At 37.5% G+C, this 25,908-nt stretch overlaps 1 protein-coding gene across 5 annotated transcripts in view; it reads left to right on the top strand.

Annotated features, from left to right (window-relative positions):
* Nucleotides 1-25,908, top strand: part of SLC10A7 (solute carrier family 10 member 7) — a 302,825-nt gene that overhangs the window by 88,981 nt on the left and 187,936 nt on the right. For all 5 annotated transcript variants that reach the window (XR_001919409.1, XM_005691203.3, XM_013970505.2 and 2 more), the window contains one exon: nt 7,305-7,343. Coding sequence is in view for 4 of the 5 variants with exons in the window: in XM_005691203.3 (XP_005691260.1) it covers nt 7,305-7,343 (39 nt within the window). In the remaining variant the exon portion in view is untranslated. The remainder of the gene's footprint in view (nt 1-7,304; nt 7,344-25,908) is intronic.

Below are 25,908 nucleotides of genomic sequence, written 5' to 3'. Positions count from 1 at the left end.
GGGATTTTCCAGGCAAGAATACTGAAAGTCGGTTGCTATTTCCTTCTCCAGGGGATTTCCCTGATCCAGGGATCAAATCAGGTCTCCAGCATTGCAGGCAGATTCTTTACCATTTGAGCCACCTGGGAAGCCTCCACCTTCCACCTGGATGGGGGTCTTTGTTCCTAGTGATAGGGCTTTACTCAAGCTTAGGTTCTTAATGTCTCACTGCAGAAGGAATTCGGGAAGAGACAAAGTGGTAGGAAAGAAGTAGATTTATGTAGAGAGAGACATATACCGTGAGCTTCCCTGGCGGCTCATTGGTAGAGTTTGCCGGCCAGTGCAGGAGATGCAGGAGACGCGGGTTCGATATCTGGGTCGGGAAGATCCCTTGGATCTTCCAACCCACTCCAGTACCCTTGCCTGGAAAATCCCACGGACAGTGGAGCCTGGTGGGCTACAGTCCATGGGGTCTCAGAGTCGGACACGGCTTAGGTACTAAGCAACAGCACCGCCAACAGATACCACACACAGAATGCAGTCCATGGCAGAAGGCAAGAGCAGCGCTGGGACAAACAAAGTCCGCAGGCTGTGGGCCATCTCAGAAGGCGAGAGGCCCTAATCTGTGTTTTCAAAGTACAGAAAATTGTACTTGTTTCTTAATGCTTCCATATATGATACAAATATAATTTTTTTCTGCTAATAAACAGATGGGGAGGAGGGTGTGTTCTGTTTCACTCTTTTTTTACTTTCTCACCCTCCTTACTCTTCAGAGTCCAGGGTAAGAGTAGGACTTTTTCATTAAAGGGAGATCAGAATCTGATGGTATTGGCGCTGTTCTAATCTGGCCCTCAGGGCCTGTGTCGTAGAGGCGTCCACCTTCTATTTCTTTTTCCAGGACAGGTTAGGGGAAGGAGTTCTTCAGAGCATACCTTCAGCCCCCATCCCTCCACACAGCCCTTCATCTCTCATTGCTGGAGTCTCTTTGGCTTGGAAGACGGCTCTTTAGGGTCTCTCACAATGAATCGAGTTTGATGGCAGTCCTCTGAGGCACCTGTGTGGCCCTTGCAGTTGAATCTTGCCACATCACTGAGTTGAAGTGTGCTCTGCCCAGTTGCCTACTTTCGTCCTTGTCCTCCCCTTGTGCTCTGTCCCTGGCAGCCTCCCCACCTTTGCTGTTTCTGGTTAGGAAACAAGCACCTGTCTCTGGTTCGTTATACATCCTCCCTGTGGCCCCACTGCAGTTCTAGGGAGTAGACCGTGATGACTCCACAAGCTCGCAAAGTGCGCTCTGCTCCTATGGCAGCCTAACAAGTGCTTTGTCCCTCAGGAAATATCCATCTCCAGCCTGGGAGGTATGATGGGCGTGTCAGCTTTCTACCCTAGAGAAAGAGGAAAAAGTTATAAGACCCGCTACTTCTAGAAATTTCTTTTTATCTCCTCCAGAACTTCTAGCCTTTTCTTATGTAGCGTGCCTATGAAATGGTCCCTAACTCCAACTTAGTTTTCATGTCTTTCTATAAGCTCTCCATGTGTGTGTCTGGAATATTACTTGGTGCTAGTGGGTACTTACCACAGCATGCTGTTTAACTTAGAACATTATTAGAAATTCAGAGACAATCATAAATGTCCCATTTTAGCATTTCAGTAAGCATTGCTGTGTATGTTGACTAGGAAGCAGGTTATGCAACAGCAAACACCAGAAGTTTCATAAATTAATTTGCAACAGATCATTCATACTCACTGTAAATGCTGGATCTTATTTTTTTTTTTTAATTTAGTAGACTGATGAGGGAAAGAAAAAGAGAGGTATTGTTCCAGAATTATGAAAATTGTAGATACAGTTTTATGAGGAGAACAGTTGGGTAGGACTCAGCGGTGTCATACATTTGGAATGCAGTCATTTTATAAAGGGACCACATGCTCATGTAACTCCAGAGCATGGAACATGGTCAGTGCACAGCAGTTTCAGAAGGTGAAGTTTTGGGCTTACTGTCAGGTAGGACTTCATAATATTTAAAGGCATTCAGCAATGGAAGTGCTTGTTTTCCTGAATTAGAAAACTCTCTGTTCCCATGCTGTTCATTTTTTCTTCCTGTTGTTATTTTTTTTTTAAGCTACTATTTTCTTTCCTTTTGTATTTTTGGCCATGCCGTGTGACATGCAGGATCTTAGCGCCCTGACTAGGGATTGAACCTGCGCCCCCAGCATTGGAAGCACAGAGTCTTAACCACTGGGCCACTAGGAAAGTCCTCATTTCCTTCTCTTTTAAAGAATTTCCATTTACTTTTGCTTACACTGGGTCTTAGTTTCGGCGCCCAGGCTTTCCCAGCTGCAGCGAGCGGAGGCTACTCTTCATTGCAGTGTGCCTTCTCATTGCTTTGGCTTTTCTTGTTGTAAAGCACAGGCTCTGGATGCATGGGCTTCAGTAGCTGCCGCACTCAGATGTAGCATTTTCTCTGTGTGGCTCTGGAGTGTGTGGGCTTTGATAGTTGCAGCTTCTCGGCCCTAGAGCCCTTGGGCTTCAGTAATTGTGGAGCATGGGCTTAGTTGCGCTAAAGCATGTGGAATCTTCCTGGGCCAGGAATCAAACCCATGCCCCCTGCACTGCAGGCACAATCCTATCCACTGAGCCACCAGAGAAGTTCCCCCCCTTTTTAAATTTACCTTTTTATTTTAAATAATTCCAAGTACGTTATGAAGAAATTAATTTGTTATTGAACTTGCTCAATTTTCCAAAATAATTTAATAAAGACATGCAGTAATATATATTAAACATTAGTAGAATACCATATAGCAAGTAAATATGATACTAAAAGCAATATATTATCTAAAAATATGTGATATAAAGGAAGTCAATCTACTCAGTATTAAAGAAAAACACCTAAAAAAACCCCACCTCAATTCGAGCTTTTTTATTTAGCATTGGTCAAATTATCCATCAAACATGATTACATTAAGGTATATACTTGGCACATGGGGTTGCTGAGTTAATATTAAAAATGTTACTGTTCAGGGCATTTAGTTGACATAAGAATTATTTATTCATTCTTTGATTCAGTAATATTTATTGGATTTACTACAAGTCAGATGCTGTTCTAGGCAGTGATGAGACAAGCTTGTACATATTAGGCAAGATTCTTCTTGTGATGAAACATTCTAGAGGGGGAATGAGTAATTAAGTTGATTCTAGCAAATGAGATAATAAATGAAATCCTCTGTTTAAAAATAAGTGGACCCTCTCCGGTATGGCTTCCAGAAAACTCATATCCTAAGAGAGTCTGGTCATATATCCTGGAGGGTCCTCCTTTCAGAACAAATTGTCGTTGGTGGTTCATGTTTGATCTTAGGACATGAAATTTATATGTAGCCATGTTTGTTTTAATCAAAAAGTAAAAGCGCATTTTTGGTTTATTTTCAAAACCAAGTATTTACATGCTGCAGATACCCGTGGAAGATGCCCTCTGTTCATCCTGTGGCTTCTCATACACCCAGCACAGACGTGCATTCTAGAGAGTTCTCAGCCTCCAGCTTGTCAGGCAGCAGAGTTATCACTACTGTGCAAACTAGAGATCAAAATCTTATTTAAAAATAAAACATGTATCACATTTTTTTAACACAAAGAGATTTAAAATGCAAGCAATAAATGGCTCAGCATCTTCTTGCTCAGAAATAGAAATTTTAATATTAAAAAGAAAAAAAAGGGGAGGGAGACAGAACAAAATGAAAGAAATGACCCCCACCCAATTCCCCTCCAATTTAACCATAGTTAAGAAGGGGGTTTTTTGTGATCCCTTTAGAAAAGTGTTTTCATTCTTATCTGTGTATATATGTGTGTGTGTGTGTACCTATACATTTACACAGTAGGAATGTGGTATGATTACAACCAGGGAGTCCCTCGTGGCTCAGATGGTAAAGAGTCTGCCTGCAATGGGGGAGACCAGAATTTGATCCCCGGGTTGGGAAGATTCCCTGGAGAAGGAAATGGCAATCCACTCCAGTATTCTTGCCCAGAAAATTCCATGGACGGAGGAGCCTGGTGGGTCGCAAAGAGCCTGGACACGACTGAGCGACTTTACCTCATGATTACAATAAGAAATACATAATACATATTCCTGGCACAGAGCTCCTAAAATGCTTGGATTTCTGAAGTGAAGAGAGTTGGAAAGGTGTCTTTTGTTATGCTAATCAGGAGACTTCTGGAAAGGCCCTAGCTAACCTCAGACTAGGGCTCCTTGCCAGAGGATCAGAGATTAGAAGGTTGGATCTCTTGGGGTGGGGAGTGGGGCTGGAGTTCAGTCGTTAAACTCGCCAGTCGATTCAGTCACCAATGAATTGGTTCATTGAACTACTTGGTTCAGTCACCAAGGCCAGTGTTTAAATCAATCATGCTTTGTAATGGAGCCGCCATAGAAAACTTAAAGGAGGAGTTCTGAGAGCTCCTGAGTTGGTGAGCACTGGATGCGATGAGAGAGGAGTGTGGTCTACGGCCATACCACCCTGAACATGCCCGATCTCATCTGATCTCGGAAGCTAAGCAGGGTCGGGCCTGGTTAGTACTTGGATGGGAGAGAGGAGTGTGGTCAGAAGGCATGGCAGCTCCACTCCCCTTCCCCATACCTTGCCCTCTGGCGGTTCCTGAGTTATGGGCTTCTATAACATAAAATAATTATATAATATAATATAATATAAAGCAATACTGTAGTGAGTAGGTTGGTTTCCTGAGTTCTGTGAGCTGTTCTAGCAAATTAATTAAGCTAGATTGGACTGGTCATGGGAAGCTCTGATTTAAAACCAGTTGGTCAGAAGCGCAGGCGACAACCTTGACTTTGGATTAACATCGGAAATGGGGACCGTCTTATGGTCCTGAATCCTTAACCTGGGGAATCTGATGCTATTTCCGGGTAGATTGTGTCAGAACTGAATTGAATTGTAGGATGCTGGGGCAGCAAGCATGGGGACACTCAGGCCACCTAGCAGTGTGGATGTATGTGTGTTGGAGGAGGTGACTGGAAGCTTCTTGGAATGACACTGCCTAAGCTGAGTCGCTAAAATAAATGGGAGTTCCTGGGTCGAGGAAGGCAGAAAGGCATTCCAGGCCAAAGAGCAAAGAGGTCAGAAAGAGCATGAGTGCAGGGATTCACAAGTGATTTGCTGCTGTCAGAAGATCAATTTTGAAGCGTAAATGAGATGGACGGAGACATGTTCATGGAGGGCTTTGCACTTCATGCTGAGGAGCTGGAAATTCCCCTTTAAGTCAAGGGATAGGCATGTCTTTATATATCAATTAAAAACTCTCTATTTGCCTGGAACCGTAGTCAGCTGTATCACCAATGGTTATCGGAGCCCACTGCATGGTGAATGATTTCAAATCCATCATCACTGTCAGAAAAACAGCTAAGAAGATGGCCTGCAGCATCTTTGGATACCTAAGATATCTCATCACTGTCATCACCATCATTTTATAAAATGTGGGAGTATAGTCAATCCACAGAAAATATATTGCTTAGGTTTGGGTTAAAAGAACAGGATGGAGTGGTAGTATGGCAGTTTGATCTGATGAGTCATAGCTGATACTTATTTTACTTTCACTTCCGAGTCTTCTTCCTTCTGATGTTCCACGTGTTTTTTGTAATGCTGGAGAAAAACCGTTAGTGATCCTAGCGTAAGATTGGCAAAAGGCCCTGAAAAGAAAAAAAACTGAAAGAAGAGGAATCCAAATGGGAATACCTCATTCATTTACTAAAAATAGAAACTGGTTCTAAGCATAAGATAGAGTCCAGAAATAAACACTGTGGGAAAGGTGCATTTTTATAGAAAGGAAGGCAGAGTTCCCTATTGATCTCCCCACAACTCATTTGTTTATTCACTTTTACTTATTTTTCTCCACACATAAAACTTTTCCTGAATCATCCATAGTGGGATTCCAGGAAGCTGCGTTAAATATGTTACTATAGTTTCCCTTTGTCATCTGTGATGTTTTATTTAGCCAAATCTTTATTTTTTTTCCTCTGCTCCCTGTACAACACAGAAGACCATATGCCATTGTCCCTGCCAGGGAGCAGAGGTTCCCCTGGTCTGTAGCTGTGTCTGTGTTGGTGCCACAGAGGAGCAGTGGTCCAGTGCCATCTTTTATTGATAAGGCCAGCAAAGGAGAAATCTGATGAAATTATCAAAGCTTTGAATTAATTATGAACTTGAATAGGAGAGCTAAGCTCTCTGGAGCCAAGGATCTCATTACCCATGCACTCTCATTGCATTCTCTTCTGGAGCAGAAGGCATTTTCAGCTACATCTCTTAGCTTGGCTTTGGACCTTATTCAAACTTGGCTAAACTGACATCCTCTTCTTACTACAATGTGGCTGCTAATGTCCGTGATGATTAATTTAATTTAATTCTGCTCTGGATATACAGGAAATGTCAATGGGTTTTCTCTACCCCTCCTTCTGCCTTTTATTATTTTTTCTTTCTCTCCTTTTCTCCCCCATCATACTGGATATCATACGAGTTTTTATCTTTTTGGAGTCACATGAGAAGCTCTCAGAAATTCAGGTATAGCTTCATGGAATAAAGTGATTGATTTAAAGCTAAGAACTTTAGTGTATCTGCTTTGTATTCCCGGGATATTTAGGTAAGCACCAAGTCAAATATTTCTTCTTCAAATTTTGAACACCAAATAGAAGTTTTTCTTGCCTGTTTCTACTTTAGAATTAATGGTGTAGCAGTAACTTCCATGAGCTTAACAACTGTTCACATTTCTGATGTGTGTTGTATGGGAACTACAGATCTCACTTTATGAGTGTGGCTCATAGGACTTTCGCTTTCTGATGAAGAGTAGTTCATGTCTGTTTGCTGTACAATTCTGGTATTCCTTTTCCAATAATTTGAATCTCCTTTCTTTCTTTTCTTTCTTCCTTCCTTTCTTTCCTTTTGCTTTTTTCTTTCATTCTTTCTTTTTTTTGGGGGGTGAATAAATCCACCCATGATTGTTTTAAGTCTCAAGTAGCAAAAATCAATAACAACAAGGCTTTGATTTGCTATTGGTGATGATTCTTTAGTACTGTCATATAGGTTCAAAGCATCTCATGGCAAGCCTTTTTTGCTTGCTTTTGAGACCCATTATTTATGAATTCCTAAGCTGCAGTTCATCTATCTTAGTAAACGACAGGCCATTGGCAATTATTGTAAGCAGTGACTAACTTTGCTTTACAGAGTCGGTGTTTTAAGGTTTTGAATATTGAGGGGATGGGAGAATGATAGTTTTTGCTTTTCCTTTTCCTATTTACTTTCAGTGAGTTTTTTCCCCCCATTTATTTTCTCTATAGGCAGCTGCAATATTTAACTCAGCCTTTGGAAGTTTTTTGGTAAGTAAACATGATTTAATTTGTCTTTTATAACTTTTGTTGTGATGTTTATATGAAAGATTTAGTGAAAATCAGACATTATTTGTTTTTAATTTGGTTAAATATAAAATATTGAATCCTGTCATGTATCATTCTCCACACTGTAAAGAAAATTAGTTAATAAATAAAAGAAATGTTCTCTGACAATATAATTCGGAGGCTTGGGTTTAATATTCTATTTAATGGATTCAAGGAATCAATTAAAATACTATGTGTCTCCTTATAGAGGTTATGTCAATATATTGATCATTTAATGAGGTCTTTTAGATTATTATTATTTTGTATCAGTGGGACTGAGGATTTTGAAAAGGAAACATGACCCAGCTGGTCAGAAAGGGAATGCTACTTTACTTGTGGACATGTCATTTATTTTGTACATTTCACTGTCAAAGAAGCTACTGTCTTAGACACTTCTGAGAAATCTATGTGAAAATTTGAAATGAGGAAATAACTAATGAGTAATTTGCAAGAAAATACGGTATTTTTGACATGTGAACTGTAAATTGTATATAAAAAGATTAAAATAGTTCATTTTTCATAAGTAGAACTATTGTAACTATAAGGACAGTCCTATTTTAGCATTTTTAAATCATTATCTCTGAAACAGATGATATAACAAAGACTTGGTTTGTGTTATGGAAGACTGAGAAAGAAGCTGAGTTTTCTGTCAGTTGAGGGTTTTATTTATACCCTCCCTAAAACTTTGCTCAAAATTCATGAAAACAAATTAGAATGTTGTATTTTTAGATATATAGCTCACTAGTAGGTATGTGGTGCAGTGATTTACAAAAAATTGAGAATGGAATCAGTGAGGTCGATAAACTGGCTCATGAGTCTAGGCAAAATATCAATTACCTCTGTTTGAAATGTTCTTTATGTCACTTGTTATTTTATGTTTTTGAATGTAGCTGAAGCTTTAAAACTTGTTGTTCCATGGTGTTAATTCTGCATGGTGCTGTATAACTTGTAATGTCCCAGTGTTACAGAGTTTCTAGTGATGGACCTGTGAAATACATGCTTAGATTCTACCTTATTTTTAAAGAAGTGGTAATGTTATTCTCCATGGTGTATTCTTATTATTGGGTTTTAGAAGAGAGATAATAGAGTCTGCTTAATGAAAATGATCTCTGGAACCACTTATTTTAGACTCAGTAATGTTTTGTGGTCATTATTTCACATATCCAAGTATTATTTTCTGAATGTTGTCACAGTTGATAACATACTGTCTGTAAGATATGTCCTTGTTGGAAGCCAGTTTTTTTTAATATGGTTGGGTTCATATATATCCACTATTAAAACATGGTTTCTTAAGCTGGATCCCTTACTCTTTAAAATGCCTAGTGTAAGTGAGAAAATAACTTTGAGGCAATTGTCTGAGTAACTAAAGCAAAATACAGTCCCTCAGTTGGAGGACAAGCTCACTGAGTACAATTTGAGCTGTGCATTGACTGGATGAACAATAAATATATCATGATATTTGTTCTACCAGGCCGAATTCTTTCATAAATTCCGATGAAGTCAGACTTGTTCTAGGGATTCTTTTGGATTTCTGTTATGCTCTTTCATTTTTAAAAAGTCATGCATTCTCACTCCTTAGCCTTTTTGCTCTTTTTCATCTCTTCACCTTTTTACTAATGAGTCAATCAGAAGTATTTATTGATCTCTTACACACAGAGGTAGCTTTCTGAAGCTGTAGAGTTGCAAAAACATATGACATCATCCCACTCTTCTATGAAGGTAACACAGAAAAAGAAATATAAAAAGCTAAGAAACCAAACAAAAGATATTACTAGATGATATATGATTGCCAGATATGAACTCTGAGTTGAAAGGTTGGACAGAAACAATTTTGCTGTTGGACCTTGAAATGTGATAAGACTTAGCTAGTAAAGAAGAAAGGAGAGAAAAAGGTGTGAGCAGTGGCAGAGAGGCAGAATTGATTCCATTTTTTTCCTTTCCTTCCTTTTTCTTTCCCAAAGCTGAAAATTACCGGAAGGGTTGAGAATAAAAGTTAGGATTGTTTGAGATGTTTTGTTCCAGTGTTATAAGAGAAATAATTCTATTTTCACTTTTTTGTTCTCCTCTAAAGCTATGAATAAACCTTATGAACTGTATGCAAGTCTGAACTAAATCAGTTAGAACTTAAATCAGTTAGTTAGATTCAGCTTATTTACCTGAAAAAAAGATAATAATGACTTGGACAAGATAAAAGTTTGTTTCTCTATTATGTAAAATTTGGAAGGAGGCTGGCCAAGTGTGGTATGGGAGCTTCATGGTCAGAAAGAGCTTTCTCCTCCAGGACCCATAGCCTCATGGTCCAAGATAGCTGCTGGAGCTCCAGCCTGAATAGCAAGGGCTTTACCTTGGGAAAGTGCGAAAGAGCTCTCCTGAAACCTAAGTCTGCTTTCTTTAAACAGCATGCCCAGAATTCCAACACCATACGTGTAGTAATATCTTATTGTAGAACTTAGCCTTATGGTCCTACCTAGCCACTGGAGAGGCTGGGACATTGTGGCAATTTGCTAAGGGCTATAAATTGGATTTCTTTAACTAAGAAAAAAGAATGTACAAGAGACAGCTTGTCCTTTCTGCAAAAGAGCAGTGTACACAATTGTCAAGTGTTTCAATTAAGAGATTATGCTCCGTTGAATAATATGGGATGGCTTCAGGGAGAAGTTGGAGCTTGAGTTGGGCTTGGGAAAAGGACTTATTTCAGAGGCAGAAAATTTCAAACTATAACCTTCATGTTTTATTTTGTTACTCCTAAAGGGTGGTATTTGTTAGAGTGGTTTTTAGAATATTTTCTTACATATGAAAACCATCCATCTATCCTTAAAATTTAAGATTATGGATAGTAGCATGGATTCTTGAGTTAGACGGTCTGGATTTTCAATCCTTGCTTGACTGAATGCTATTCTAACCACAGAACCTTCTCTATGTATAAAATGAGGTAATGATAAACTGTACAGTTGAGGTAAGGATTAAATGGGATAATCTATATAGAATGCTTGAATGATGTAGTAGAAATAACTGGTCTAGGTTTTGTCCAAGTTCTACCGTGGATTGTTGGTGCACGACCGTGGACATTCATAAAATGAAGAAACAGGTTATCTGTGACCAAGTCCTATAATTCTGAAATACTGATTCAGTGACTGTTCTCTGGTTTTAAGTGACTATTTCTTTTGTATTCGCAACATAGAGTCTGAGAAGGCTGTTTCCTTCATATTACATTAAAACTTTGAATGAAAGGCTTTTATGAGATGAATTATTGAAGAGAGAGCTCTTTGGGCATCCTTGTTGATGATCAGATATTGTGTATACATGCTTAGAGGCTCGTCACGTCTGACCCTATAGACTGTAGCCCATGAGGCTTCCCTGTCCATGGGATTTTCCAGGCAAGAATACTGGAGAGGGCAGCCATTCCCTTCTCTAGGGGATTTTCCTGACCCAGGGATTGAACTGGCATCTCCTGTGTCTCCTGCATTGCAGGCAGATTCTTTATCTACTGAGCCATCAGGGAAGCCCTTCAGACATCTAGATACACCAAATAAACTACTATACATGTTATTATAGCTAGTCTAATAATGTCCCAGGTCTAATTAAAACACTGTTTTTAAAGAACTAATTGTTACAGAAAACTTTGTTTTTAAAATGTAGCTAGGCTGGTAATAACTAATGATAGATGAATTCAATTTACATAAATTTCAGACCAAGAGAATATTTTAAAATTGTGCCACAGAGGATTGCTTTAAGTTGAGAAATTAATGTTATTATCTACTCCCCTCATTTAAATTGTTTGGTTTACAATAATTGTGGAGCATAATAAGTGTACTGAGATTTCCCTCTTGATAAGACTTTAATAAAATTTGATAGTTAACCACCCTGAATAATGAAAATGTTATGAAATTTTATGTGTATATATGTAAATATATTACTTTGTCAAGCCATGTATTTCAAGTCCAACCATTTCATATATTACTTCCTCTTCAAAAGAAAGATTAAAAAAAGTAGATTTAGATATTGGCAAGTTTTTGAAAAATTCCAGTTAAACAATCATTTCTTTAAAAGAGTTGGCTGTATTGAAAAAAAAGATCAAATGATTTGTTAAACCGTTAGCATTTTTGGTTTGGAGGTTACTTTCAGTGTTTCCATGTCTTTAAGAATTAGAAGTTAAAGTTTAAAATGAAAAAGTAGAAGTCTTTCTTTTTAGATCCCTCAGTCTATTTTATTATTTTTGATAGCTCCTAATCTTAAAGGGAAACCCTGCTGTTGCTGCTGCTGCTGCTGCTGCTAAGTCACTTCAGTCGTGTCCGACTCTGTGTGACCCCATTAACGGCAACCCACCAGGCTCTTCCATCCCTGGGATTCTCCAGGCAAGAGCATTGGAGTGGGTTGCCATTTCCTTCCCCAGTGCATGCATGCTTGCTAAGTAGCTTCAGTCGTGTCCGACTCTGTGCGACCCCATGGACAGCAGCCTACCAGGCTCCTCCATCCATGGGATTTTCTAGGCAGGAATACTGGAGTGGGTTGCCATTTCCTTCTCCAAAGGGAAGCCCTAGTGAGTAACAAAGTCAATATGCCAAAACTCAGTTTGGCATAACAAGTATGTTATACAACATTATAGCAATTCATGGCAACATGAATGTAAGGAGTTCTGAAATAGCAGCAAAGAGTCCAAAGCAAAATTAAGTCACTTTTGTAAATTGATAACACCTAGTCTAATAAAGATCTTTAAGAATCACTATGTACTTTCTAAATCTCATTTAACCTAAAGAAACTAAAGACCTATATATAGAAAACTATAAAACACTGATGAAAGAAATCAAAGAGGACACTAATAGATGGAGAAATATACCATGTTCATGGATCGGAAGAATCAATATAGTGAAAATGAGTATACTACCCAAAGCAATTTACAAATTCAATGCAATCCCTATCAAGCTACCAGCAACATTTTTCACAGAACTAGAACAAATAATTTTGAGATTTGTATGGAAATACAAAAAACCTTGAATAGCCAAAGCAATCTTGAGAAAGAAGAATGGAACTGGAGGAATCAACTTGCCTGACTTCAGGCTCTACTACAAAGCCACAGTCATCAAGACAGTATGGTACTGGCACAAAGACAGACATATAGATCAATGGAACAAAATAGAAAGCCCAGAGATAAATCCACACACATATGGACACCTTATCTTTGACAAAGGAGGCAAGAATATACAATGGAGTAAAGACAATCTCTTTAACAAGTGGTGCTGGGAAAACTGGTCAACCACTTGTAAAAGAATGAAACTAGATCACTTTCTAACACCCCACACAAAAATAAACTCAAAATGGATTAAAGATCTAAATGTAAGACCAGAAACTATAAAACTCCTAGAGGAGAACATAGGCAAAACACTCTCAGACATAAATCACAGCAGGATCCTCTATGATCCACCTCCCAGAATTCTAGAAATAAAAGCAAAAATAAACAAATGGGATCTAATTAAAATTAAAAGCTTCTGCACAACAAAGGAAAATATAAGCAAGGTGAAAAGACAGCCTTCTGAATGGGAGAAAATAATAGCAAATGAAGCAACTGAAAAACAACTAATCTCCAAAATATACAAACAACTTCTGCAGCTCAATTCCAGAAAAATAAACGACCCAATCAAAAAATGGGCCAAAGAACTAAATAGACATTTCTCCAAAGAAGACATACGGATGGCTAACAAACACATGAAAAGATGCTCAACATCACTCATTATTAGAGAAATGCAAATCAAAACCACAATGAGGTACCACTTCACACCAGTCAGAATGGCTGTGATCCAAAAATCTGCAAGCAATAAATGCTGGAGAGGGTGTGGAGAAAAGGGAACCCTCCTACACTGTTGGTGGGAATGCAAACTAGTACAGCCACTATGGAGAACAGTGTGGAGATTCCTTAAAAAATTGCAAATAGAACTACCTTATGACCCAGCAATCCCACTTCTGGGCATACACACCGAGGAAACCAGAATTGAAAGAGACACATGTACCCCAATGTTCATCGCAGCACTGTTTATAATAGCTAGGACATGGAAACAACCTAGATGTCCATCAGCAGATGAATGGATAAGAAAGCTGTGGTACATATACACAATGGAATATTACTCAGCTGTAAAAAAGAATTCATTTGAATCAGCTCTGATGAGATGGATGAAACTGGAGCCGATTATACAGAGTGAAGTAAGCCAGAAAGAAAAACACCAATACAGTATACTAACACATATATATGGAATTTAGGAAGATGGCAATGATGACCCTGTATGCAAGACAGGGAAAGAGACACAGATGTGTATAATGGACTTTTGGACTCAGAGGGAGGGAGAGGGTGGGATGATTTGGGAGAATGACATTCTAACATGTATACTATCATGTAAGAATTGAATCGCCAGTCTATGTCTGATGCAGGATACAGCATGCTTGGAGCTGGTGCACGGGGATGACCCAGAGGGATGTTGTGGGGAGGGAGGTGGGAGGGGGTTCATGTTTGGGAACGCATGTAAGAATTAAAGATTTTAAAATTTAAAAAATAAAAAAATAAATAAAAATTAAAAAAAAAATCTCATTTAAAATATCAGGAAATAGGTTTCTTTTACATAATTCTCCTTTGAAGTAGCCGTTGCTGTAACCAGCAGAAGCTATTCTAAGACGAATAATTGTATTTCTTTTTATGGCTAGACCACGGGTTAAAAGAAACTGCTAAAGAACTAACCAGCACATATTCTTCTTCCCTTACCCAACTGTTCTGTCTTCCCTCTTTGCTTTGGTTCATTGGCTATGATTTCCCATCCTTGTAGGAAAATTTAAGAATTAACTAATACTGTCATTATAGTTGCCTAAAGTCTCTTGAGAAATCTATATGCAGGTCAGGAAGCAACAGTTAGAACTGGACATGGAACAACAGTCTGGTTTCAAATAGGAAAAGGAGTACGTCAAGGCTGTATATTGTCACCCTGCTTATTTAACTTATATACAGAGTACATCATGAGAAATGCTGGACTGGAAGAAACACAAGCTGGAATCAAGATTGCCGGGAGAAATATCAATAACCTCAGATATGCAGATGACACCACCCTCATGGCAGAAAGTGAAGAGGAACTAAAAAGCCTCTTGATGAGAGTGAAAGAGGAGAGTGACAAAGTTGGCTTAAAGCTCAACATTTAGAAAACGAAGATCATGGCATGTGGTCTCATCACTTCATGGGAAATAGATGGGGAAACAGTGGAAACAGTGTCAGACTTTATTTTGGGGGGGCTCCAAAATCACTGCAGATGGTGATTGCAGCCATGAAATTAAGACACTTACTCCTTGGAAGAAAAGTTATGACCAACCTAGATAGCATATTCAAAAGCAGAGACATTACTTTGCCGACTAAGGTTCGTCTAGTCAAGGCTATGGTTTTTCCTGTGGTCATGTATGGATGTGAGAGTTGGACTGTGAAGGAGGCTGAGTGCCGAAGAATTGATGCTCTTGAACTGTGGTGTTGGAGAAGACTCTGGAGAGTCCCTTAGACTGCAAGGAGATCCAACCAGTCCATTCTGAAGAAGATCAACCCTGGGATTTCTTTGGAAGGAATGATGCTAAAGCTGAAACTCCAGTCCTTTGGCCACCTCATGTGAAGAGTTGACTCATTGGAAAAGTCTCTGATGCTGGGAGGGATTGGGGGCAGGAGGAGAAGGGGACGACCGAGGATGAGATGGCTGAATGGCATCACTGACTTGATGGACGTGAGTCTGAGTGAACTCTGGGAGTTGGTGATGGACAGGGAGGCCTGGCGTGCCGTGATTCATGGGGTTGCAGAGAGTCGGATACGACTGATCGGCTGAACTGAACTGAACTGAACTGAACTGAAAGAAGAAAAGTCTCAAACATAAATGCTGTGTTTTAATAACATGGAATACATGTTTATCACCTTTATTTTTCCTTTCTTGTACAAAAATGTGCTCAGCCACACACCAAATGATTAGAGAGGAAGCACATTAACTTTGTTACTCATTGAGTGTTGTGTAACACTGCTTTTTAAAAATCAGATCAAGACCCTCAACTATTAATGGAGAAGGTTAAGAGCGGTACCGTACAAGACTTAATTGTTAACTTGGTTTTCCTTTCGCCTAAATCTAGAATGTTGATTTTAAACTTAGTTTATGTTTATGGAATACTCATTTTGTGCAATACTGAAAACTATGGCTGATTTTTTCCCTTCATTTTTTAATAAAATCTTAAGCAACCCAAGTCATTCAGTTGAGATCTTAGTTTCTCTGCAAAAATTCATGACTTGTTTATAATGCATGATACTGAATAATGCAAGCAACTGAATTTTTGAGCAATATTCAGTACTACCTTCAGTTCAGTTCAGTCACTCAGTCCTGTCCAACCCTTTGCAGCTCCATGGACTGCAGCGTGCCCAGCTTCCCTGTCCATCACCAACTCCCAGAGCTTGCCCAAACTCATGTCCATTGACATGATGACGCCATCCAACCATCTCATCCTCTGTCGTCCCCTTCTCCTCCTGCTTTCAATCTTTCCCAGCATCAGGGTCTTTTCCAATGAATCAGTTCTTCTCATCAGGTGGCCAAAGTATTAGAGTTTCAGCCTCAGCATCAGACCTTCCAATGTGTGTTCAGGACTGATCTCCTTTAGGATGGACTGGTTTGGTCTCATTGCAGTCCAAGGGACTCTTGAGAGTCTTCTCCAGTGCCACAGTTCAAAAGCATCAATACTTCAGTGCTCAGCTTTCTTTATGGTCCAACTCTCACATCCATACATGACTACAGGATATAAGTACTACCTTACAGGATGCTATTTCAAGTTTATCATTTTATTCCTAAGGACTTGATAAGACCCATCCTGGGCTTTAAAATAGCTTATGAACTGTATTTAGACAATAGGAAGCTGGTTTCTACCTTTATAAAACAGAATCCATTATGATGCTATATGTTTCATTTTTTACCTCCTTGAGTAAATGGACACAATGAAGCTGGATTGCTGAGGCTAGACTGCTTTCTCTTTAAAAAGTAGCATTGGTTCAATTAGCAGTAATGCACAATTATGGGAAAATAACATATAAAATTAACCCATATGTACTCAGAGTCAATTAGACTCAAGGAACTTTTCTAGATACTGAAGCAAATAAATAAAACATAAATATGTGAAAAATAAGTAACAATAAATTAAGACAAGAAGGAAGACACGAATTGCTTTCAAGACAATGTTTTCCAAGTTTCAGGTACCTTTATGACTTCACATGTCAGCATATTATTTGTATTATCCATTAAATAAAACTGACTTTTAAAATTTAAATGTATTTTAAAGCAAAAATCTACATCAGCTCGGCAAATAGAAACTAATCTTGATGTGAACAGAAAACAGCTGTTAGGAATTTGTACTCCACTGCCTACAGAAGACTATGAGTCCAATGGCCTGTTCTGCTTTTGATAAGAAGTAAAATTAGCATCAGTACCAAACCAAGAACGGTCTCTTCCTGCAATCGGAATGACTGAAAAAGATCTTTTATAAAGAAAGCTTTATCACTAATTCTCTGTGCGTTAAGTCATCTCGCTCTGACTTCCACTTTGAGCAACACTTTTCTAAGACCGTGGAAGCATGGCTTTCCAGGGTCATTTCTCAATCATCTCAGCAAAGAGGTGACTTAAAACCATCTGGGGAGGTCAGATGAGGAAATGAGCAGAATCAGGGGCTCTGGCAACATGACCATGTTCGTGTTTCTCTCATTATAGTATTTTCTACCTGACACTTGTCTAGAAAAGCAGTATGCCCGTGTGCCAAGCATGGCTGTCTATAGGGGTAAACGCACGCTATATTGCTTGAGTAAAGAAAACCCCTGAGAGGTGTGTTTGCATTCGTTTCTCAAACAAACTTTTATCTGAAGTACAGTCATTGTAAATGAAAAATGGTCTTTGTTACTTCATAAAAATGTATAGAATCCTTACCTACTCCATTATGGCAGTATAATGCTCTACGCCGTCTGACAGGACTTGTGTAGCAAGTAAATGCATTAGTCACAGTGACCATTTTTCTTGCAAATTTGTGACATAGATTTAATTATAGGAATGACCAGCAACTTACAAATCTAATTTTGGTGGAGGCTGAGGCAACTTTTTTTTTTTTCCTTAATAATGATGGATTTTTTTTAAAGCAATGATTTCATTACTATTTAAAGAAATCTACTGGTGTAGAACTAGCCAATTTACTGAAGTTATTTTATTACCCTTTAACAAAAGCCATGTACTTTCATTTTTATTAATTATTAAAATGTCACCATTTCCAAACTGGAAAAGTATTTGCTGCTATATAGATTTAGGTAAACGTAAATAAATATAAATTGGGTGGGAGATGGACAGGATATTAGTAAAAGGCCCTTGAGAAACAGGATCTTAGTAATTGGTTAAAAGCAGGACTATCTCCTTGGTTTGAATTCAGCCTAACTACAGAACTGTTTAGTCCATAGCCGTTAGTAAGAGATACCCACTAGCTATTAATACTAAATGATGCTAATCTGCTAGATGGTTCTCATTCCTTTGCTTTTGTTTCTCTGAGCTAAAAATTTACCATGATTAACTTGGTTATTAGTTATTAACCTAATATTTGGGGGATCTGTGGATGATAGTGCAGTGAGTCAACAGTTAAGTTTCCTGTCTTCATCAGCATTACAGATTCTTAAGGTGAGAATATCAAGTCCCAGAACAGGGCAAGGGGATGAGGTAGTACTTTTCCACTCTTCATATACCTCTTTCACTCAGATCTCACTGCCTTGCCACAACAAATCTGCATGGGCAAAGAAGCAGAGGACATCTGAGGATGCACAAACTGGTTAAACTTGTGGATTCTACCAACCGAAAAGAACCTTCTCTTTAACAACTGGTCTTTAGGATGACAGCAAAGTTACATTTCTAAGCTCCATTGTGGACTCAGGTTTCCAAGTAAGCATTTAGCACTTTTAGAAATCAGTGTGTTGTTAGAAATGGTAGAATGTCATTTGGAATTAAGAAATCAAACTTTTTTTAAAGCTCAATTCACTGCATGTCATTGTGTGACCTTGTATCAGTTTTATTAATGCAAATTAATAAGTAGGGGACTTCCTACTGTGTGCTAGGCTCTGGACTAGGTTTTAGAACTAACTAAATTGATCTAACTAAATGCACTGTCTTGGCATCAAGAAGTGTAAAATTCTTGGATTTAAATGGCATTGTAGTGTGTTTCTCAAGGCAACCTGATTTTTAATCACCCCTAAATGATAATTTTGCCCCATGGAGTTTAAAGACCACTTATTTTAACTATAAAACTTCAAATAGAAGATTAGCACTTCCAAATACTAAAAAAAAAAAAGCTTTTTTTTTTGTTGTTGTTGTTTTTTAGTTGCAGCTCCAAAGAACACTGGATCTTGTTTGGTTATCTGCCAATGTAGGTGTTTTTAAAAAAATAGCATATCAGATTCTAGATTCAATTTGTAAGTGTATCAGAAGCTGACTTAGAAAAGTACCTTACAATATATAACTTATTATGTGGGAACATTGTGTTAAAAACTAACTTCTTAAAAACTATTATAATTGTAGTATAGTTAGCCCTCAGTATCCTCACCTTCCATATCCAAAAATTCAACCAAATGAGATAAAAAAAATATTCAGGGAAAAAAATAATGATTCCAGGAAGTTCCAAAAACGAAAACAAATTTGCTGTATCAGCAACTATTTACATAACATTTACATTGTAACCAGGATTTTATGTAATCTAGATATGCATTGGGTTTCCCTTATAGCTCAGTTGGTAAATAATCTGCCTGCAATGCAGGAGACCCGGGTTGGATTCTTGGGTCTGGAAAATCCCCTGGAGAAGGAAATGGCAACCCACTCTAGTATTCTTGCCTGGAGAATTCCACGGATAGAGGAGCCTGGCAGGCTACAGTCCATGGGGTCACAAGAGTAGGATACGCCTTAGCAACTAGAGAGAGAGAGAGGATATACATAGGGTACATGCAAATTCTACATCATTTTATAGAAGGGACTCGAGTGTCTGTGGATTTTAGCATCCATGGGGTGTCTGGAACCAACTCCCTACAGATACTGAGGGATGACTGCATATGTTTAATATATGAACTCACCAAATCATTTTCCAAGTTATTATACCATTTTACATTTCTACTAAGAATGCTTGAGGAATCTAGTTGCTTTATTTGCTGGCCAGATCCCCCAGAGAAGGGAATGGCTACCCTCTCCAGTATTCTTGCCTAGAAAATTCCATGGACAGAGCCTCCTGGGCAACAGTCCTTGCCGTCACAAAGAACTGGACATGACTGAGTGACTAACACTTTAACTTTTTACAGGTGTTTAGTGGTATATCATTTTAGCTTTAATTTGTACTTCCCTAGTGGCAAATGATGTTGGATAATTTTTTCTGTGCTTGTTTGCCACCTGCGGGGCTTCCCAGGTGGCGCTAGTGATGATGAATCCGTGTGCCAGTGCAGGAGACATGAGAGAGGCCAGTTCAATCCCTGGGTGGGGAAGGTCCCCTGGAGGAGGGCATGGCAACCCACTCCAGTATTCTTGCCTGGAGAATCCCATGGACAGAGAAGCCTGTTGGGCTACAGTCCATAGGGTCGAACAGAGTTAGACACGACTGAAGTGACTTAGCCTGCACACATTACCAGATACATCTGGCATCTGTGAAGATATATCACAGATATATCTGTGGTATACATCTGCAAAGATACATCTGTGTATCTTCTTGAGCGTGTCTGTTCAAATCTCTTGTCCATTTTTTTATGGGGTTGTTTTCTTCTAATTGGATTAATATGTTTTTAACGTTAGTCATTTATCAGATATATATTTTGCAAGTGTTTCCAGTCTATGGCTCGTCGTTTCGTTTTCTTAACAGTGTCTTTCAAAGAGCAGAAGTTTTAAATTTTAATTAAATCCATTTATTTTTCTTTTATGCCTCATGGTTTTTGTGCTCTCTAAGAAATTCTTGTTTAGCTCAAAATCAAAAAATTCCTTGTCTATGTTTTCTTCTAGATGATTTATAACTTTTGCTTTTTACATTTGAGGTCTATGATTCATTTTGAGTTAATGTTCGTATATGATGCTGTATGTGATTTGGGATTCATCATTTTGTATATGATTGTAGAAGTTTAAAGTTCTGTCTAAGTTTATATCTGTCAGATGTGTCCGCCTTTCTCTTTATGGATTTTTCCATAGTCTTTATACTTATAAAGCCCTTTCCTAGTCACAATGTCAGATAAAATTTCACATTTTTCATATTTGTTTTTGGCTTTATAGTCAAAATGCATATATATGTTTAAAAGTAAAACTTGTTGTTTAAGGGTTCAATAAATATAAATAACAGTTTGAAAGTATTTTACTTGATTAAGATACCATCGGTTAAAGGGGTCAGTTTCTGATGTTACTGTCCCTACCGTTGTTTTTTCCTCATGTAGGTCCATCTTTGTACGGATACTCTCATATCTACATAGTGACATATATGCTTGTCCCTGAAAATAATTAAATCAGTATTCATGACTGTTAAAAATTATTTCTCTGTCTTAGGATATTACCCATGACATTAATATAATTACCTAAGATAAAATTATTTTTTTGAAGTATAAATTGGAGATGTACATAGCAGAGTGATTGAAAATTATAGAAACCTCCTTTTGATCTCTATCAATTTAATTTGCAAATATTCAGACCCATTAACAGCAAAATGTTTCTACTTGGAGGATTGTTGAGTAAGGTGAATAGCTCTCTTAGAGTTTTAAATAATAGAAGACTTTAAAGAAATAAATATGATCTAAAAAAAACCTTGATCAATTTGATTTTAACTTTTCAATTGAACAGGCTATAGTCATCAGGGAAAAAGAATCTCTTCGTGATAAGAACATGACTCCTGGAAATTAAAGGCAAAATGTCACAGATCTCCAGACTCATCAGATGAATATTGATTCACATTTTACATGTCCACTGATGGTCATACTCTGAGTTTACAGTTTATACATCTTCATTTTCAAGAATCACATACTTGTTTACTTTTCCTGGGTAGTTTTTTCTGTGATGTTTCTAGTAAGTAGGGTACTTAAATTAAAGACGCCCACTGTGTTTATAGTTTTACTCTAACAGGGCTTGGTCCAGTGGTCAGTATTTGTGGTTTAGTGCTTTTTACTACTCAGGCAATAATCTTACAAGTAATTATTTTCTAAAGTGTTTCTAGGTTTTCACTTGAAAGCTTGTGTTCTTTTTATCCGTTCACTTAGGAGGGATAATGTTTAACATTACTGTGCTTCTGGTTATTCTCAGGAGCCAAGGCGATGCAGCTTATCCTCTTTCTCGCCATCCTCTGTCACCGTAAGACGAGCTGTCTTTGCGTACTGCTTTCATATGCCATCCCCACGCCTCAGTGCCTTCAGTGGCTCTTAACTGCCCCCCACCCAGCTGGCCGTTCTGGAGTTCACTCAGTGCAACCCCACGCTCTCTCTCTGGCATCCTCTTTCATTCCCATATTAACTGTTGACTCACTCTTCTCCTCCCTCTCCTCTAAGCATCCGGGGCTCCCACCTTTGCTTATGCTATTCTCATCCTTTCTGTATCTTATCCATCTCTCAAAAGCTATCTGACCCTTCCAGCAAGTTCTCTAACTTTTCTTTTATGGTTATTTAGCTCTTGGGATTTAGCTTTTATGGAATATAGCTCTTGGGACTTTCCATCTATATTGTAACTGGTTGATATAGTTACAGTTAAAATTCTGACCTTTTCCCCACCTTTGACTTTTCCTGTGGTCCTGTTCTTACTATTTTTTCTAAAATACTTCTCTTCTAATGGATACATTTGTTTATTATTTTTATTGTCTGTCTCCCCTTATTCGAATAAAAGCTCCATGAAGGCAGGTATTTTTGGGGGGTGCTTTGGTTCACTTTTCTTCCCATAGCACTTGTACCTGGAACATAGTAAGCACTTAAAAAATATTTGTCAAATGAATAAATAGAAATCATTCAGTGAATGTTATTTTAACCTCTCTTCTTCATGTATCTAAAATTTTTAAATATATATATTATACACTTAAATGCATGCTCATTATTACACTTAAATGTTAAGTTAGTTTGACAAAAATTCCAATATCACTTTAATCGCTTATCCACCAAATTGTTCTTATTTATATTAACATGGTTTTAAATTGTTAGCTTTTAGTCTCAATAAAACATATGCTATAGCCATAGAAATCTGTGTTGTTGTACATTCACAGTATTGGTTCAGAAATGCAGAAGCAAACTCATTCCCACATCTAAATTTGATATTGGATAATTTGTAAGATTTTCTATAATAACTCCCTGTGAGTAGATTAGGGAAGATTGTCTCTATTTAATAGATTACCAACCCATATGCTATTATCATTCAAATAATTTATTTTAAATATCAGAAACTCTTCCATGAAAAATTGCTATTTGATTACTATATATATAAGAGCTGGAGATTTATATATCAGAGAATATAATAAGTGATTGCCATCTCATAGGTTTTAAAAGAATTGTACTGTTGGTATTAAGGAAAATGATTTTATCATTAAAGTTTATCCTTTAAGAACTTGTTAAATATATAATTAAATTGACAAGTGAGAATTAAATTTCTAGACAATGCTGAAAAAAATTGTGTAATATCCCAGAGAAGAAGTAAAAATACAAGGAAGCATGAAAAGTGGAGGAACCAGTTCAATGGTATATAAAAATTAGATCAAGTCTGTATCTGAGAGGCAGTAGAAGTACTTAGGAAATAGAAATAGCCAAAAAAGGAAAAAGAAGGGAAGCAAGCCAAGGCGATGATGAGGAAGCAGGCAGCTTGAACTTGGAATATGATATGACAGCAAGCGAAAGCTGGTGCAGCTCCTTCTTCAGAAGCATTGTGTTACAGCCATCTGCACTTGATCTTGGCAGGTTCGTGATTCGGAATATCGCTTTGACGTTGGTTTTATAACTTGCTAACTGAGATATAGAAAACCATGAAGGTGTGCCTGGCTAGAGGAGCTTTAGAGAGTGAGTTATACCTCTATATAATGGAGAAAAGGAGAGAATTTTAGGATACTAAAGGAAGAGATATATATTTAATCAGACATGATTTTTTCATGAGAGAGCTGATTCCATTTTCTTATGATAATCTAAAAAATATATTTGTGCCATTTATGTTTGTTATAGTATCCTAATAAGCCATTTAGAATTCTTAATCAATGTCTGCTGAGGTATGCAAATTTGAAGCAGGACAGAGATTTTTAGAGTTTTTCAATGAATAAAATCAGCAATAGGGAAAATTATTTCTTCTTTACTGTCATCCACCCCCCCACCCCCCACCAACATGTAGACTTATATGTTACTTTTTCTGCTCTTCATTAACATCTAAATACTTCTTTAAAGAGGAAAAAATGAGTAAAAATAATGAAAAGCATTAGAGATATGTATGTAAAGACTTCCTGTTTTTTTTCCTTTAATTCATAGGTGTTTTCCTTCAAAGATGGTTGAATCCTGATTCTGTATCATTATATGTCTCTATAGAATTTTGGATCCATATTTCATGTAGTTTCAAGTTAAACAGTTGTTGAAGTCAAAAGGTTAAACTGCCAACTCTTTAAAAAAAATGAAATAAAAACTCCCACCAGTGCAGACAAGTGGTTTTAAGAAAAGACTTAAGTGTGTAACAGAAAGTATTTATATTGGAGGATACTTCCGTCTTGTAACAGAATGCTGGATTTTGTGTGTGTGTGAAGTATTCAAGTATTTCAAGGTATTTTTGAAAAGTAGCATCAAGATCTCTCTAAGGAGCAATGTCAACAATCATCAGTCTTAAAATGAATCTTCCATCATGTTTGTCTTTCCCCCCCAAATTCAATCAACATGATGCCACAATCACTAAGCGTTTATTACTAACAAAAATTTTATAAACTAATGAAAATCTCAAGTAGCATTGTGCATATCTGGATTAGTTTTCCTAGATATTGTTAATTTTTCATTTCTACATGGAAACTGTATCTAGTAAGTCACCTAACACATACTTTGATTATGTTATAAAAATACAAACAAGCTATTAATCGAAAGGCAAGTTTTTCTCCTTAAAGAAGTTGGGTGCCATATAGTTTTGTGTGTGTGTGTGGTTTTATTTTTTTGTCATATAGTTTTAAAAGAAGTTTTTCTGTCTCTGCTGTAAATTACACCTGATGCTTCAACGATCTGAGATCTCTTATCTTGGGTTAAGCTTTTTCTTGGCATAATGTCACCCTTAAGCAGAGTCATACCCAGTGGTATTGCTATTTATTTTTTCACTGTCTATTTGAATTATCCATTTTTAAGATACGGAGTTCCTCATTGCCAGAGATCTAGGTGACATATACTTTGTAAAATTAGTATGGTCCTTTTTCAAAACTGAGTTTGTGACTCCAGCTTGCAGGAATGAACTCACATTAATCACACTCAGATATCAAGCAAATTGCCAATTTATTAATTGAGAGTGAGAAAAATAATTATGAGAAGCATTAGACACTTGGGTTGATGCCTTCTTGCCTCATGGTTAAATTCACACAAGATGATGTTTTAATAAGTTTACTTCGTGGGAATGGAATTAGAGGAAGGAGATGTAGGTAGAGAACTCCCAGTTTGATTCTATCAGGCTTTTTTAAGTGAACATGTCTAGCTCCACAACCAGGATTATGTTGCTCTTGGAAACAGACAGGTCCATCATTTGGATCCAGGAATTTTCTTTCCTAGATGGTTCTTAGGTAGGTATTGTTTAAGGTACTTTCTCACTGCTTCCGTTGCCGACTGGTTTCCCCCTTTATAGATCTACCATGCCTTAAAGTGAAATCTTGCAGACGTTGAAACCAGCCTAATATTTTAAAGTGATTTTGCCTGTCTATTCTAGAAAGGCATTTCCTTTATTTCCAAGTTCAGAGAGGGAAGAAATACAAATATAAAATCCCATTTTGTATCATCTATATAGTTAAACTGACTGAGACGGTAGTCATAAGCTACATGCAGCTGTTTAAAATTTAATTAGTTAAAATTTAAAAAGCATTCAGTTCCTCAGTCATACATTTCAGAGATTCGTTAACCACATGTGACTGCTAGTTGCTGTTATGAACAGTGCAGGCAAGATGTTGAACATTTTTATCATTGCAGAAACTTCTACCGGACAATACTAAAGAGATGTTTCATTGACAAAATAGTCTGCAATTATCTATTTTAATATAATTTGCTGTCTGATATCTTTATGCATCTTCATTTTTATTTATTTCAGTATAGCCAAACTTACTATTCCAATCTTCTCTAGTGAATTTGAAGTCAATCATATACACATGTTCAGTTGGACAGGGATTTTGTTGTTGTTAATAGTTGGTTAAGTATCCAGCACTTAAGTACTCTGTTTATTAAAGAGTGTTTATGAATTTCATTGGCTATTAATGAGAGGACTATTTACTTTGAAATCCTAAAAAAAAAAAAACCTCACGTAGA

This window comes from Capra hircus, chromosome 17, assembly GCF_001704415.2.
Source record: "Capra hircus breed San Clemente chromosome 17, ASM170441v1, whole genome shotgun sequence".
Lineage (NCBI taxonomy): Eukaryota > Metazoa > Chordata > Mammalia > Artiodactyla > Bovidae > Capra > Capra hircus.
Note: the sequence above shows the minus strand (reverse complement) of the source record. Positions and strands in the feature narration are given on the sequence as shown.